This window comes from Rutilus rutilus (assembly GCF_951802725.1).
Source record: "Rutilus rutilus genome assembly, chromosome: 24".
In the NCBI taxonomy this organism is placed as follows: domain Eukaryota; kingdom Metazoa; phylum Chordata; class Actinopteri; order Cypriniformes; family Leuciscidae; genus Rutilus; species Rutilus rutilus.
In genome coordinates, this window is record NC_140228.1 from 3,325,912 (window position 1) to 3,341,631 (window position 15,720).

The window sequence follows — 15,720 nt, forward strand, 5'->3', positions numbered from 1 at the left end:
AAAAACATTCTTAATACATAAAAAAACTGGACGTTTTCAACATTTAAAAAACTTTCAGAAATAACGTTTTAATAACATTTTTTAAATGAGTGAATGGAATGTTACTTTAACATTCACATGAACCAAGAAAAAACTTTCTTAATAATAAAAAAAAAAAAAAACTGGATGTTTTCAATGTTTAAAAAACATTCAGAAATAACGTTTTCCTAACCTAATGGGAATGTTAGCAAAACGTTCTGACAACTTGTTTGTTAGCTGGGTAACTACTTTCTCGGGTGGTCTGATCTGTCTGACCCCAGCGCAACTCAAGGATGTGCTGATCACCTTTCTGATATTATTGATTTTCTCAGAGAAGAAAGAAGCAAACTCAGTGCACTTGCTGTCTGAGAGCATTTCACTGGGAATCTGGCTTGGGGGGTTTGTCAGTCTCTCTACAGTAGCAAAAAGAGTGTGTGTGTTGTTTAAATTGCTCTTGGTTCGTTGAGGAAACCAGTGTGATGCTACAAACTAACGTCATAACTGCGCCACACACTCATGCATCATCAGAATCTGCACCCGTCCATTTTACTACATTTACCAGGAAGAGACCTTTTTCTGTTGTTGTCGTGACTATCTATTTTCTCTCTTGAGAGGAGAAAAGCAAAAGGGAATCAGCGATCAATGAAGAACAAAGAGAATTTTTTAAATAGTTTGTTTCAGAACAGACAGCAGATCTTTGTGATTCTCGTGGTTTTTCGTTTTTTTAAGCGATCGTTCAGAAAGTGAAAGTAAAGTCTAGAGTTCAGACAGTGAAAATGGCTTCACGACATGTATTTCCAGAAGAACTTTCTTGTCCTGTGTGCTGTGAAATCTTCAAGTCTCCTGTTCTTCTGTCGTGTGGTCACAGTGTCTGTAAAGAGTGTCTTCAACAGTTCTGGAGAAGCGAAAAAACTCAGAAGTGTCCAGTCTGCAGGAGAACATCCTCAAGCGAGTTTATTCCTCCTAATATGGCATTAAAAAACTTGAGTGAGTCGTTCCTGAAGGACAGAGATAAGAGTCGTTCATCAGGATCTGAGGAGATCTGCAGTTTACACAGTGAGAAACTCAAACTCTTCTGTCTGGAGGACAATCAGCCTGTGTGTGTATTGTGCAGAGGTTCACAGAAACACGCCAATCACACTTTCAGACCCATCAGTGAAATTGGTCCATCATATAAGGTAAGAAAGATTTATTTCTGAGGATTAAAGCTTGTGTTACTACATACATGAGCATTTTACAGAAATCTCTGGTATCTTATAGATTTTCACTTTAAATTTTAGGAGGAACTGAAGTCCTTAAAAGAGAAACCTAAACACAAAGAAAGAATTTAAGGAGAGAAAACAGGTCAACACACCAAGGTGAGGATTGATTCTTTTGACATATTCACAAATGTAATTAGAATAGCTTAATTGATTTGTCTGAGATTACATGTTCCATTATTGGAGAACACACGCAGCCATTCTCTGGGAGTGTTCAATTCCAGGTTTTTCAGAGTCGACTTTGACTTCTTGATTCTATTTACTTTACATCAAAACATTGTCAGGAATAATACAAGATTGCAGTCGTTATTACACACTTAATTATTTTCCCCCAATGCAAAGCCTTAGATAATAAATTGTTACATTTATATAGCGCTTTTCTGGGTACTCAAAGCGCTTTACATGGAAGGGGGAATCTCCTCATCCACCACCAATGTGAAGCATCCCCCTGGATGATGCGACGGCAGCCATATTGCGCCAGAACGCCCACCACACACCAGCTTACTGGTGGAGAGGAGACAGTGATGAAGCCAATCAGTATATGGGGATGATTAGGAATCCACTGCGCTTTTAGCATGACTTTGTCCTAATTAATCCAATTTAGCAATAACATCACCATGACTTTTACTACTAGGCTGTTGAATGCTTGATTCTGATTGGTTGTCGATAGTTCTAAGGTGTGCAATTATTTTCAGGGAAACTATGATTAAAGTAGTTCCAGGCAGGTTTAGACCGCATTACAGTTCAATATCACTTCACCAAATGATTCCATTTATTTCAAAGGTCCATACAGACTGCAACAGCAAAAGAACCAAAACCCACAATGACACTGACCAAGCAAATAAATATAGTAAACAATAGGATAAAAATTACAAACTTTTTCCATGTTTTTTGCCACAAAAAAATATGTTTTATGTATGAAAAACTCATCTCCTGCTCAAACACACACACATATACGAAAAAAGTGTTGTCAGCTGCTCTGGCGTTTTTATCAGTGAAATAGTTTACCAACTTAAAAGCTACATGTAATTTCTCACTAGCGAGGTAATAACAGTGCTGTTCTTGAAGCAGATAAACATACTTTTAAGCGAGACTGCTGCAGAACACAGTTGAGACTCTTGTCTAGAATTTCTTTCTATCTCTCTCTCTCTCTCTCTCTCTCTCTCTCTCTCTCTCTCTCTCTCTCTCTCTCTCTCTCTCTCTCTCTCTCTCTCTCTCTCTCTCTCTCTCTCTCTCTCTCTCTTCTCTCTCTATAACTGCATTGGTCTGCTATCAATGGCTCAAGCATCTGTTCAGTAGTGGAGATAGTGTGGGTGCGGCCGCCCCAGGGCCCCATGCCAATTAGGGGCCCCTCAAACGCCGCTGATCTTGCGTCACTGGACAGAAACGTGTTCTTCTTGATAGCATTCTTTAAGCGCAAGATACGAGAGAACACGTTTGCATGCCCGCTGTTTTCAGTGCTGCGCACTCACAAAGCAAGAAAAGAGCCACCTCTCATATAGTGCATGGACACATACACAATTATATCTCACAATTATCCTTCTAGTTAATTTATAGCATCAAATAAACATTAGAAGAATTGTTGTTTCAACCACGGAAATTCAACCTTTTTTCAAGTTCAAATATCCCTGTAAACAGTCAGTTTTGTCTTAAATGGTTGAGAAAGAAAAAAAAAGTAAGCCTATGTCTATTGAATCAGTGCACTGACAGCATATACTTGCTGCTACCATTAATGTTGATCAAAGAACAAAAGAAAAAAAAAACACAATTCCAATTAAAGGAATAATTGATGACAGGCTGTTGAATTATTAGAAAATAATGCACACCCAAGGTGAGATGAGATGAGATGAGATGAGATATACTTTATTGTCCCCGAAGGGAAATTTGTTTTGGACTCTGTCCATTCCATAGCTTTACAGAGACAACACAAAAAAGACACTGTACAAAAAGAACGAACATTTCATATACGTTTAAATAGGTACGTATGTATAGTAGTAGACACATTAACGCCTTCCATTGGCACTTATAAAACTTTAAAACTGTTACTTAATTAAAAACTGGCATATTGCACACAAAAACACACAACTGATATATTGCACACTCTCCATATGGCCTACAAAATACAAAACTGACATATTGCATACTCCATAGCACCCATTAAAATACACAACTAACATATTGCACTCTCCCTAAGGCCCATAAAATACACATTTGGCATGCTACACACTCCATAGTACCCATAAATACATAACTGATATATTCCACAAGGCCTATATAATACACAATTGGCATACTGCACACTCATAGTACCCCTAAGATTCACAACTTATGTATTGCACACTCTATCTGGCCTACAAAAATACACAATTGACATATTGCACATTCTCTATGGCCTACAAATCGCACAAATGACATATCACACACCTCAACAACCAACATATTGCACACCCCAAAAGCCTACAGATTGCAAAAAGAACACATTACACACACCTACATATTAGAGTTAATGAGCTTAATAGACATAGGTAAAAAAGAGTTTTTATAACGGTTTAGCCTACATTTAGGAACTCTAAATCTTCTACCAGATGGTAAAAGCTGAAATTCTGGATGAAGAATGTGGGTCGGGTCAGAAACTATTTTTTGTGCCTGTCTGATAACCGACTGCTCATAGATTTTCTGGGGGGGCAGATAGTTTTTGACCCCCATAATCTTCATAGCTGTCTTTACTTGACGAGCAATCTGTGATTTTGATTGTACTGTCAGGTTACCATACCAGCTTGTAATACCGTACTTTAAAATACTCTCTAATATTGCATGATAGAACAACAACATACATTTTTGTTCTACTCCATACAATCGAAGTCTCCGTAAAAAATGCATCCTCTGCTGGAGTCTGGAACAGACCGTATTTACATGGTCCTTCCAGGTCAGTGCATTATCAATCTGTACACCCAGGTACTTGTAAGAGCTAACCTGAGTAATGGGTACATTGTTAATTACAGGCCTGGTATCGCCTATGGCTTTTGGGTCAAACACCATCTCCTGAGTCTTAGTTACATTTAGCACAAGATAATTATCATCGCACCACTGAACAAATTCCTCAATTTCTGTATGATACGCGGTTGGACTTTTATCTTTATGCATGAGGCCAAGGATTGCTGTATCATCAGAGAATTTAATAATGTAATTATCGGTATGAAGTCTAAGGCAATCGTTAGTATATAATGTAAAAAGGGCTGGCGAACTGACACAGCCCTGCGGGACACCAGTGCTGATTGGCCTGGGCTCCGTAAGAGCATTATTCACTTTAACCTGTTGAGTACGGTTTGTTAAAAATGAAAAATACCAGTTAAGAATAAAAGAATTAACATTCATGTGTTTCAGTTTCTGAATAAGCATATAAGGCTGTAGAGTGTTAAAAGCCAAACTAAAATCAACAAATAAAATACGTGCATAGGCTTTGGGGTCTTCGAGGTGTTTACTGACCAGATGTAAAATGCTATTGATAGCATCGTCTATGCTGCGCCCCGGCCTATAAGCAAACTGAAACGGATCCAAAAATGCACCAACATCTTGTTTAAGAAATGACACCATTATCCTCTCAAAACATTCCATAACAATAGAAGTTAGCGCCACAGGCCTGAAATCATTATTCACATTTGGGCATGGTTTTTTAGGTACTGGTATAATTTCTGATTTCTTCCACAGAGTGGGTATGACGTGCAAATCTACTGATTTTTGAAAGATTGGAAACCATGCAGCTGTCAACTCATGTGCACATGTCTTTAGCAAAAATGCGGATATTCCATCCGGTCCCGTTGCCTTCTTAGTACATAAGTTTTTAAAATGCAATCTCACCGCCTTGGGTTCTATCACCAGTCTTACATCCTGCTCTGTGACGGCAATTGTCTCTAAAATATTCTTCCTTTCTAAAGAGAAGTCCTGAGTTTCAAATCTCAGAAAAAAGTCATTCAGTTCATTAGCTCTTTGCAGGTCATCTGAAGTGCTGAGGTGTAACTCTGCTTCGCATCATGTCCATATAACCACCTCATTTGTGCATTATTTTCTAATAATTCAACGGCCTGTCGTCAATTATTCCTTTATTGATGAATAGCTATTGTGGCATATCGAGGGGGGGGGGCGCTCTCATTTACAGAACTATAAGTAAAGACTACGCCACCCCAGCATTAAACTAGCTGGGGAAACACTAATTAAGGGCACACAAGTTCGATCTCCTTCCCACAATCACAAAACACTGAGGCGTGGATACATACAAAATAGATCTTTATTAAGTGATCATAAATAATTTAAAAGACCACAGGTAACAGTAAGCACTAGTGGTGGCAAACAAGGCCACTGATTTACATATGAGCAAATTGGTCAAGCAAAGAAACAGAAAAGCAACCTCTCGCCACTGAGCTGGGGTGCAGCAGTAGTAGGGCAGGCTAAGCAGTGGGCTTCAAGTCAGTCCGCAGTGAGTAACCCGTGCACCAAATCTCAAAAGCACACACTCCAGTGAAATCCACTGCAAGAAAACCTACACCGCACACTCTTGGAAAAGGAGAGTTTCCATGCACCCTCCAGGGATAGCTAACCTGTCCGCTCTGGGTCACCCCTGCTCCTGAAACAAAGAGAAGAAAACCTAAACAATTAATAACAAAATATAAATACATGAGAAACAACAGCATTAACTGAATGCTCACAACAATAATCAATGGACACAAAAATAAACACACTGAAATAAATTAAATATTGCTTACCGGCAATGACAAAAAAGCACAGAACAAATCACAAAGTAATCCAAGTCTCCAACTCTAAATGTAAGCCAAACCAAAAAAAACAACCAAAAAAACAACAAATAACACTAAACAAAATAAGCCAAGGGAGACAATTACAAAAATGTTAATAAATCAAAAAGAATTCCGAGAAGGATAACAAATTAGATTAAAGATATCATATAGCTCATAATATGAGCTGACAAACACTAAAACAACAAGAAAACAAAATCACCAAAAACAAGTCAAAACCAAAGCAAAACAAAACACAAAAAGCAAAAAAAAAACAAAAAAACAAAGCAAGAGAAATCAAAACAGAACCAAAACAAAACAAAACAGCAGCGTCGTGACTACACCATGTCGCGATCAAACGCCCAATTTACAGGCCTAGAATACACAAGAAACAAGGTTAGCTGACATACTTTTTCTGTAAAGTGGCCATAGAAACATAAGTGGGTTTACACACCGACAGGTGGGACTTCCCGTCAAATATCCGGCAAACCAATCCCTCATACAATTTACTAAACAGAGAAATAACGCGTCATACATACACCAAATAAACACAATAATACCACGCACACGAACAACACAATGAACAGATGTGAACGATCGGCTGCAGATTCGTCAGTTCCGAAAGCCTGTGCAATACATCCATTACAATAAAACATTTTCACTGCATGATACTGGTGTTATTGTAATGATTAAACAAAATAAGGGATTTCATTCTTGTAATGGCAAAAGTTTGTTTAACAAAAACACCAATAAAGTCATAAAGTCAAGGTATGTTAAATAAAATGCGCTGCATGTGCACAAGCAAACTTTTGGGTCGTACTGCCCAGAAACAGCTTTATGAAGTTTATAACATTTATGCGTTTTGTTTTCGCATCCAAACTCACAGCGACAACACTTTAATTGACTGAAGCCTCGTCTTCTTTCATTGCGTATGCCTCTGGGTGGCATTATGCTAATATTTCACACTGTGATGTGGACCTTTGAGAAAGTAATAATATCTGGACTTTAATCAAGGCATTTTAGGCTGGTCTGGATCAGTGTTCTCTGTTAGATAGAATAAATCACTTTGTAACTTTACAGATCATAGGAATGCACAAACAGATAATTAACACATTAAAGGAAAAGAATAAAAACATTAAAAATCATCATATGACCCCCTTTAATATGTATATTTCTTTTGGAGTAATAAAAAACTAAATGTAAAATGCTTATATTTTCTTGGTTGAGTTATGTGAAAGAACCTTTATTGTTAACAGGGATGTTGGTGCACATTTCATAATTTTATAATTTAAAAATGTAACATTGTACATCAATTACACCAGCCTGATCTCACACACGAAACGTACATATTTAGACGTAAATAAAAACGATCCAATTCGTATCTATATTTACGTATTATAGTGACTTTTACGTATCATATGGACGTTATTTCAGGTTCGATACGTATCTATATTTACGTATTACAACTTAAAATACGTATAGATTCAACGTATATCCATAAATGCATGACAGCCTGGTCTCATTGTTAATACGTAATTTTCAAAGATAGAAAACGTACGTTTTATAGATAAATCGAAGATCCCTTAACCCCACTCCCAAACCTAAACATAAAGTTAGCAGCTACCCATTTTATACAGAATATAAAAAGGACAAAACGTACAGAGATGTGTGGGAAATGGCAATTTTATTAACTATATAGCATTAAAAGATTTTTTTAGCAGCTAATCCTACTCCTACCCCTAAACCTAACCATACCAATTTCTTAAAACTAAGTTAACGTACATAGGCTACAATTATGAAGAAAAATTACAACATACGTGTAATCACAATAATTTATTTATTGCGAACATGTCAAAACCGGTACCAAAAGTCGTTCACATGACGATGTGTTGCAGTTACAGTCCTCTCTTTCGGTATAATAGTTTTGAATGAGGTACAGAGCAGAATTTAAATTATTAATCCAAGAAAATGTTAATCCGGCTTCGCTCTGTGTGAAGGCGCGCGCGCTTCTCCATTTCAAATGTAGTTTACCGACTGAAATACGGCATGTCGCAATCTGTGGCGAGAGCAGAGCATGTGAGCGGAGTGGAGCGGTGAGAATCTCCGCTCATCGCTCACTGAACTGTTCACCCCTCCGCTCCCCCGCTCAAAGCTACATCAGGCCGCTCCGCTCATTTTCGCTCAGCGCTCAACGCAGTTTGCTTCGCGCTCCACTCAAATCACCCCCCGCTCGCTCCAAAAAAGGAAAAAAAATCTACATGTATATCACTTGTAGCGGTCCCCAACCTTTTTTGCGCCATGGACCGGTTTAAAATCAGACAATATCAGACACGGACCGGCCTTCAAGGTGTGTGGCGGATAAATACAACAAAAATGATTCAAATGATACGACTGGCATAAAAACTGGGGTATTTTTTTAAATAGCCTATAATAATAAACGTGAATCCAATGTGTAGGCCTACTCGCAACTTTATTAACAGCGTCTTCTAACATCGCGCAGGCAAATGAGAAAGTCTGAAAACAAACAAAATGCCCCCAAAAGAAAAAAAATCTCTATGTTTTCAGTGCTGATGCGTTCACGTAACATGTAAGGGCACCTAAAAGCTGTCACAACGAACCGGCAAAAAGATTATGAATATGTAAAATATAGCAGAAGACATTTTAATTTTTTTTATGTCTGTCGGCTGGAAAGATGCTGACTCGTGATCTTCGCAGTAGTGAACGCGCCTGAGAGAAATGCACATTTCATACGGGAGAGCAGTCTGTTTTCTTTCGTTTTGAATTGTTCTGTTTAAAAGTAGACATTTCAAGCTTTATATATATATGTCTCAGGTGTGTGAGGCAAGTAGGCTATACGCTGAGTTTCGGTTCATTCATGAGACAAACTCCAGGTTCACGCCGGCGCCTTCGTATCGTGGTTATCTATTTTCTAATATATTTACTTCTTATTAAATCCAGACAATTGGTTGATGAAACCTTGATTAAAATTAAGATACAATTAATACAAAACGAAATTAATTTTAAAGACAGGCTTTGTGCTTTCTGTTTGAGGTCTGAGTGAAAGTTTTAAAGCAGTCTTAGTGCCGCTTTCAGAGCGCTCACGTCCGTAACGGAGAACTGTCCCGTCCATAACAATTTTTTTTTTTTTTGTATAAATTTCTAAATAAATGTGACTTATAGTCCAGTGCGAGGCTAGGCCTATGTTTTTTCTTCTTCATGGCGCATTTTTTGACTGATGCGCCTTATAGGCTACTCCGGACTCCGGAGCGACTTATATTGATAGGCTACACCTGTATGAATTCTCATTTTACTTTTTGAACTCCATTATTGAGCCGAGTTTTGCCTGAAAATAGTCTACTGTTGATGACTGTGCAAGACAAATGGATTCAGGGTCAGGCTTGACTGAGCATGCTTCAGACTCGTGGTGTGAGCGGAGCGGAGCGAAATTGGAGCGGGAAATGCGACGCTCCGTCCTTTTGAAATCGCCGCTCTGCGCTCTGTCCAAGATCCGCCCGCTCGCGCTCCCCGCTCGCTCCCGCTCCACTCCGCTCACATGCTCTGGGCGAGAACCAATGACCGTTTGATATCACTGCCATAAAACATGTCGTAACGCTTCTTGAGGGCGCAATTTTTGAATTTGAATTCATCACGAGCGCGGAATTTGACGGTTACAGACTGCGCTGCTGAAATGGAGATGAAGATCACTCACTGGATAAAGGGCTGAATTTGGATCTCTTTCTTGCAAACGTATGGATTCTAAAGATTTGGATTATATCAAGCTAATAAAATTGATGTCTTTTGTGAATTTATGTTGGTTTTGGTGTATTATTGTTCTATTGGAGAAAACGCATTTTGTGTCTCACTGTAAATAAACTAAATATTACAAAATGGTTAAACGATTAAATAAGGTATTTTTAAGGTTTTAAAGTGTATTCTTGTGTAACTGCATGTAGGCTAATCCTCCGAAACGAGTTTGCAGCAGAAGGCACCAACAGAGTGAATGGTTATTAGCCTATTTCTTGAGTAAACTGCATTTAATAATAATAAATGCGACTGATAACGTAATTGATAAGACATTTGAATGCAATAGAGTCAAAACATTAATCCCACGATTTTAATATGCATAAATAAGAATACGTACAAATATGTACGTCGGTAGAGTTGTTCATACGTAAATAATTTATGTTTTTGTGCTGTTAATACGTAAATATTTTACGTTTTAGAGCTGTAAATACGTCAGTATTATACGTTTCTGTGTGTATAAAACGTAAGTAAATGTACGTATGGTAGAATTACACTTTACGTAAAAATACACACGTATTCTCATGAGATCACGTTGATTACACATGAGTCATGACCATGTAAGGACCACCCATTGGCCCAATGACGGAATCCAACGGTGGGTGAAGGGATAATGCGTGTATGTCTTTTCAGCGCTCCAGTGAAGTTCACTTCATTTATTGGAATTTAGTTTCAATATTACTTTAGCTCTACGCTTAATCTGTCTCCAATTTCAAATGATAATCAAATTTAGATCGTGTTTCTGAATGGAAAATAATCATAAATATTGATTATGAATTAATTTATTAATTCATTACGGACCCAGTGTCACTTTGAGACGTCACGTCGCGAATGTGCGCTCACGATCACAAACTAGCCAGTCCTGAAATAGTCAGAGGGTGCAGTGCAAGTATTTTACCCTATGCAGCCGCTCACTGCAGGCCCATAGGTGTAATAGTTGCAACGTACAACGTGCTAAGTCAGTGATAGTCAGAAATCGGAAGGTCTCCTTAATGATGTGCTCCATGCTCCATTCATAGTGCCTTCGGTTTGATCTATCCTGGACAGAGATTTGCGGAAACACCAGACTGTACTTTAATCTACTAGAAAATAATGATTTCAGAAAACTTCAGAACAAATCAAGATGTAACATTTATTTGTCAGGTAAAATGTATCATGCCAATTACACAAGTGATTAAAAGCCAATTCAGAAATAATAAATACAATACATAATTTACTCAAAGATGACTCTAAAAGTAAGTAATTCTTTCCTGACAGAGACACACAGTGGTGTGTGAGTGCTTTCCAACAGGTAAACACTGAAACAGCACTGTATGGGGGATGATCCTGGTAAAGGGCCCCAAACACTGCTCTGTCACCTACCCTTAAATACCCAGACCAGAACAAAAGGGTTATACAAATATTGTTTAGAGTTGTTTGGGTCAATTCATGTACTCCAGGGGATAACACCTGGTTTCAGGAAATATCTTAAAAGAGATATTGTTATGATGCAGAGCAGGAAGCAGGAAGCAGGATCCAAATGCAGCAGTATTTAATTAAACAAACTTGAATTATTTAAAAGACTAAGAATAAACTTGAACTAAGACAAAGACTAAGACTCCGGGACTGAACAGGCAATCAAGCTAAACAAGATAACAAGGGGGCGTGGCTAATCAGAGACACCTGGGAAGACTAATCAACATAACGGGAGACAGCTAAACATGAAAAGACAGGGGAACACATGACAGACAAGAACAAGACAACCCACACCATGACAGATATCACCCAGAAAGGAGAAACAGGATTATCCTATAGTTTTCAGTCTTTCTCATTAAACCAATGACTGCAATGAAATTAAGACCATTTTACCAATCACACTGAGACACTTAAAAATGATACCAAACATGAAAAGGAAAACCAATAGATTCACAAGATACATCATATGTGATATACTGTATAGACATTCTTAATGAACTTTCAGTGACTTGAGGAGGGAGAGGGGGGATGAGTTGAAGTCAAACAAGGAGATCATAGTTTGAATTACAGGGGACAGAAATATCAGTTTTGGGGGGGTCAGATAATTTTTCTGATATTGTGGAAAAATATAATTACAGTTACAATACAAGTCAACTCCTATTTTCACTGTAGGAACATTTGAATGTAAAGCGATTTCAGACACCCCTATTGTGGACCGTACCATTTTTAATCACCGTGGCTAGAAGCAACTGAGATAGAGAACGACTTCAGCTTCTCAAGCAAGTGTCAACGTTGAATGACAAAACGCTAGTTTCATAAAGTATCATTCTTTTCAACATTCCTTATTTGTATATTCAAAAATATTTAAAATAATCTAATTTAATACAGTTAGAATTTTTCAATGTAAATTATTTAATTTTATTGGAAACAGCCTAGTGTCTAATTATTTTAATTGAATATATTTATCAAATTTAAGAATTTAAAATGAAAGATGGAGCATACATTTAATAAAATTAGGGGAAAATGCCCTTTATAAAAGGTACAAAAAATTATTCTGAGTGTTTTCAAACAGTGATGTAATGAAACATTGACAATTTAACGTAGATTATTTATTTTTAATAGTGGATTCGGGTGACTCAAAGTGCACCAGATTAATGAATTTATCTTTAAAATGTACAAAATCTTCTTACGGGGGGGCATGCCCCCGGTTCCTCCTAAAGATACCAAGCTCCACCAACAAATAAATGTGGGAAACACATTAAGCTATATGATGATCTACAAAAAAATACACATTTAATTATCTTATTATTAAAATACATTATTATGATTTTACCACCTCCGCCTCATTTTGAGCCAGGAAAAACCCTGAAATAGGCAATAGGCTTCTTGTAAAGGTATTAGTTCAGTTCAACTTTATTGTCAGACTCAAGGTCCATTAAAAAAAACATACAACATTACAGACACCCAACCCCTCCCTAAAAAAACATTACAGACACATTACATATTTATTACTTTTGCTAGTAATTAGAATGGTATTTCAGTGCACTTAACTTCTAACTTTTGGGAGTTGATCAAAACAGTTCTCTTTTGGATATATAATAACAATGAGATATTCTGTAGCCTACTGATTATCAGTTTGTCGCATGTTTAGACCTTGTATGTGTGTTGCACAACACATGTTGCACAAAACATGTTGCACTTGGCGATCACAGTGGGGATTGATATGGTAGTGGACCATGATGGTCATAGAAGAAGTGAAGGAGCAGTACCCCCCAATTATGGTGGGGTAATTCACACTCTGAAGGAGATAAGTTTGGACAGACAACGTCCTGTGCTCTGTCTTTGCTATCTCTTGTCCAGCTAGGGTGCATTTTATGGCTTTATTGCAGGGTGAGTTTTTGTTTTAGCAGGAAAATCAGTCCTTACAACCATAATTATTGTTGTATTTTTATGTTTCACATTACAGGACATAAATGCTCTCATCAAGAAAAGCATCTTAATTGAAGATGGAAATCCTGCTCGATATCGTCTGCAAAAAAAGACAGAGAAAATGGATCAGTCTAAACCATATAGAAAAATGACCTTTGGAGAGAGAGACAAAAACAAACCCCATAAAACCATTCTGATGGTGGGAGAAACAGGAACAGGAAAAACAAAACTAATCAATGTGATGATCAACTACATGTTGGGTGTGAAGAGAGAAGACAAGGTTTGGTTTGAGATCACAGATGATCAGAGTGACCGAACATCAGTTCACAGTCAGACCTCCATCATCACTGTTTATGGGTTTTATCCACAAGAGAGTCCAATCCATTTAACAATCATCGACACACCAGGATATGGAGACACTCGTGGAGTTCATCTCGATAAAGAGATTGCTGAGAGTTTGTTTAGTTTATTTACATCAGAAGAAAGTGTTCATGAAATAGATGCAGTGTGTCTGGTGATTAAAGCATCACAGAATCGACTCTCTGACAGACAACAATACATATTTGATGCTGTTCAGTCTTTATTTGGGAGAGATACTGCTGAAAACATTGTCTTGCTCTTCACACACTCAGATGGAAATCGACCTAAAGATGTCCTGACGGCTGTTAAAGAGGCTAAAGTCAAGTGTGCAGTGAATGACAAGAATCAGCCAGTGTATTTCCTGTTTAACAACTGTCAGTCAGACACTGCTGATGAAGAAGATGATGAAGATGAAGATGATGATGAAGATCATGAACAGAGGCGGAATCAATTATGGAATCTCAGTTTTAGAGGAATGAAAGGATTGTTCAAGTTTCTTGAGAGTGTAAAACCAAAATCCCTGAAGATGAGTCGAGATGTGTTACAACAACGAAGGCAGCTGGAGGCAAATATCTCTAATCTACAGTCACGTGTTCACATGAAAGAACTAAAGCAAAATGAACTGAAACAAACTCAAGAAGCTCTGAAGCAGAACAAGAAATATGTAGAAGAAAATAATGACTTTGAGTATGAAGTTGAAGTGCCCTACAAAGAGAGGGTTGATATTGATCATAGTTTAGCCAAAGAGGCGACGTGTTGCAGCGTCTGTGAGGAGAACTGTCATTATCCAGGATGCTGGTGGGTCAGAGATCTCAAATGGTGCAGTTCGATGAAAGATAATTACTGTACAGTGTGCACAGATAAATGCCACTACAGCAAACACGTCAAAGAAGCAAAAATATATGTAACAAAAACAAGAAAGGAGAAGAGGACATATGAAGAATTAAAGAAGGAATATGATGGGAAGATTGGGCATGGTGAGTCTCTGGCCAAGAAGCTGGAAGAAGAACTGCAAGAATTAGAGAAAGAGAGAATAAAACTGGTGTTTGAAGCTTTTCACTGTGTGGAAACTCTGGAGAAAATCGCACTCAAGACTGTTTCTTTGTTCACACTTCAGCACACTGATTTTCTGATTGAAAAGCTGAAGGAAATAAATAACCCTGAAAAAGCTGAAATACTGGAAAACATCAAGAAGAGAGCAGGAGAAGAAAACCAGTAAGCTCTGGGATACATGGCTAGATTTTAATATATTTTAATAATCACAAATAATGCCTCATCTCAAATGATGCTGACACTGAAAATCTGAAAATAGGATCCTAAAATGTTTCTGCTTTGTTCAAAAGCATGTCCTTCATGTGATGTAAAGCTGTATTGATCATAATTGCAATCTTTTATGAATCTATCATTTTTCTATCATCACACTTGCCTGTATTTTCCATTTGTGAGTTGCTTTAAATAAACTGCATCTGCTAAATTAACTATGTTAAAGTGATTACTGTGATTTCTGTATATGTGCTTATACAGTAAGATACTATGGAAAATATATATGATACTGTAAAAGCAACAAATAGCCAGAACATTGTTATTTATCATAAAATTATGTGCATGTAATAATCAGTCACTAAGAGGCTGTTAGAGACTGTTTTAACTGTATTATAAAGCACTATCATCTAGAAGCCATATGAGAAACTGTTGAATATCAAATTAATCACTATTATAATATTAGAGGTGAAAACCGGCAGAACGGAAAGTTATTGAACTAATATTCATTTTCATGGTATCCCACAGGCAAAAAAAAAAAAAAAAAAATGTGGCAGCAGCTAAAATTTAACAATAAAACCAAAATTCAATCAGTTAAATCGTTAAGCATAAAAGGTTCATATAGGCTAAATTACTTTACAAACATTTGACATGTTAAATAAATATAATTCATTGTCTATTTCAATGTGCCGCAGCTGTTTCCATGTTGTATAATGCTCTTTTCACATAATTAAATGTTCTCTAATTCAACCTGTTACATTTTTTAATAAGGCTGATGAAATTAACATGTGAGTTCTCCTCCGCCAACAGCAAGAAGGCAAAGGACCTGCACCACCACTGTTGCTTTTTAT

The 15,720-nt window shown here is 37.3% G+C and overlaps 1 protein-coding gene across 1 annotated transcript; it reads left to right on the top strand.

The window, feature by feature from the left end:
- The first annotated feature begins 512 nt into the window (after nt 1-512).
- LOC311283669 (uncharacterized protein) lies at nt 513-15,393 on the top strand. The gene is made up of 3 exons (XM_084398225.1): nt 513-1,196; nt 1,299-1,376; nt 13,287-15,393. The coding sequence occupies exon 3, from the start codon at nt 13,371-13,373 to the stop codon at nt 14,826-14,828; it is 1,458 nt and encodes a 485-aa protein (XP_084254351.1). The 5' UTR covers nt 513-1,196; nt 1,299-1,376; nt 13,287-13,370; the 3' UTR covers nt 14,829-15,393.
- Nucleotides 15,394-15,720: the final 327 nt, after the last annotated feature.

Coding starts and splice junctions, on each gene's coding strand:
- LOC311283669 (XM_084398225.1), top strand. CDS start 13,371: ATGGATCAGTCTAAACCATATAGAAAAATGACCTTTGGAGAGAGAGAC.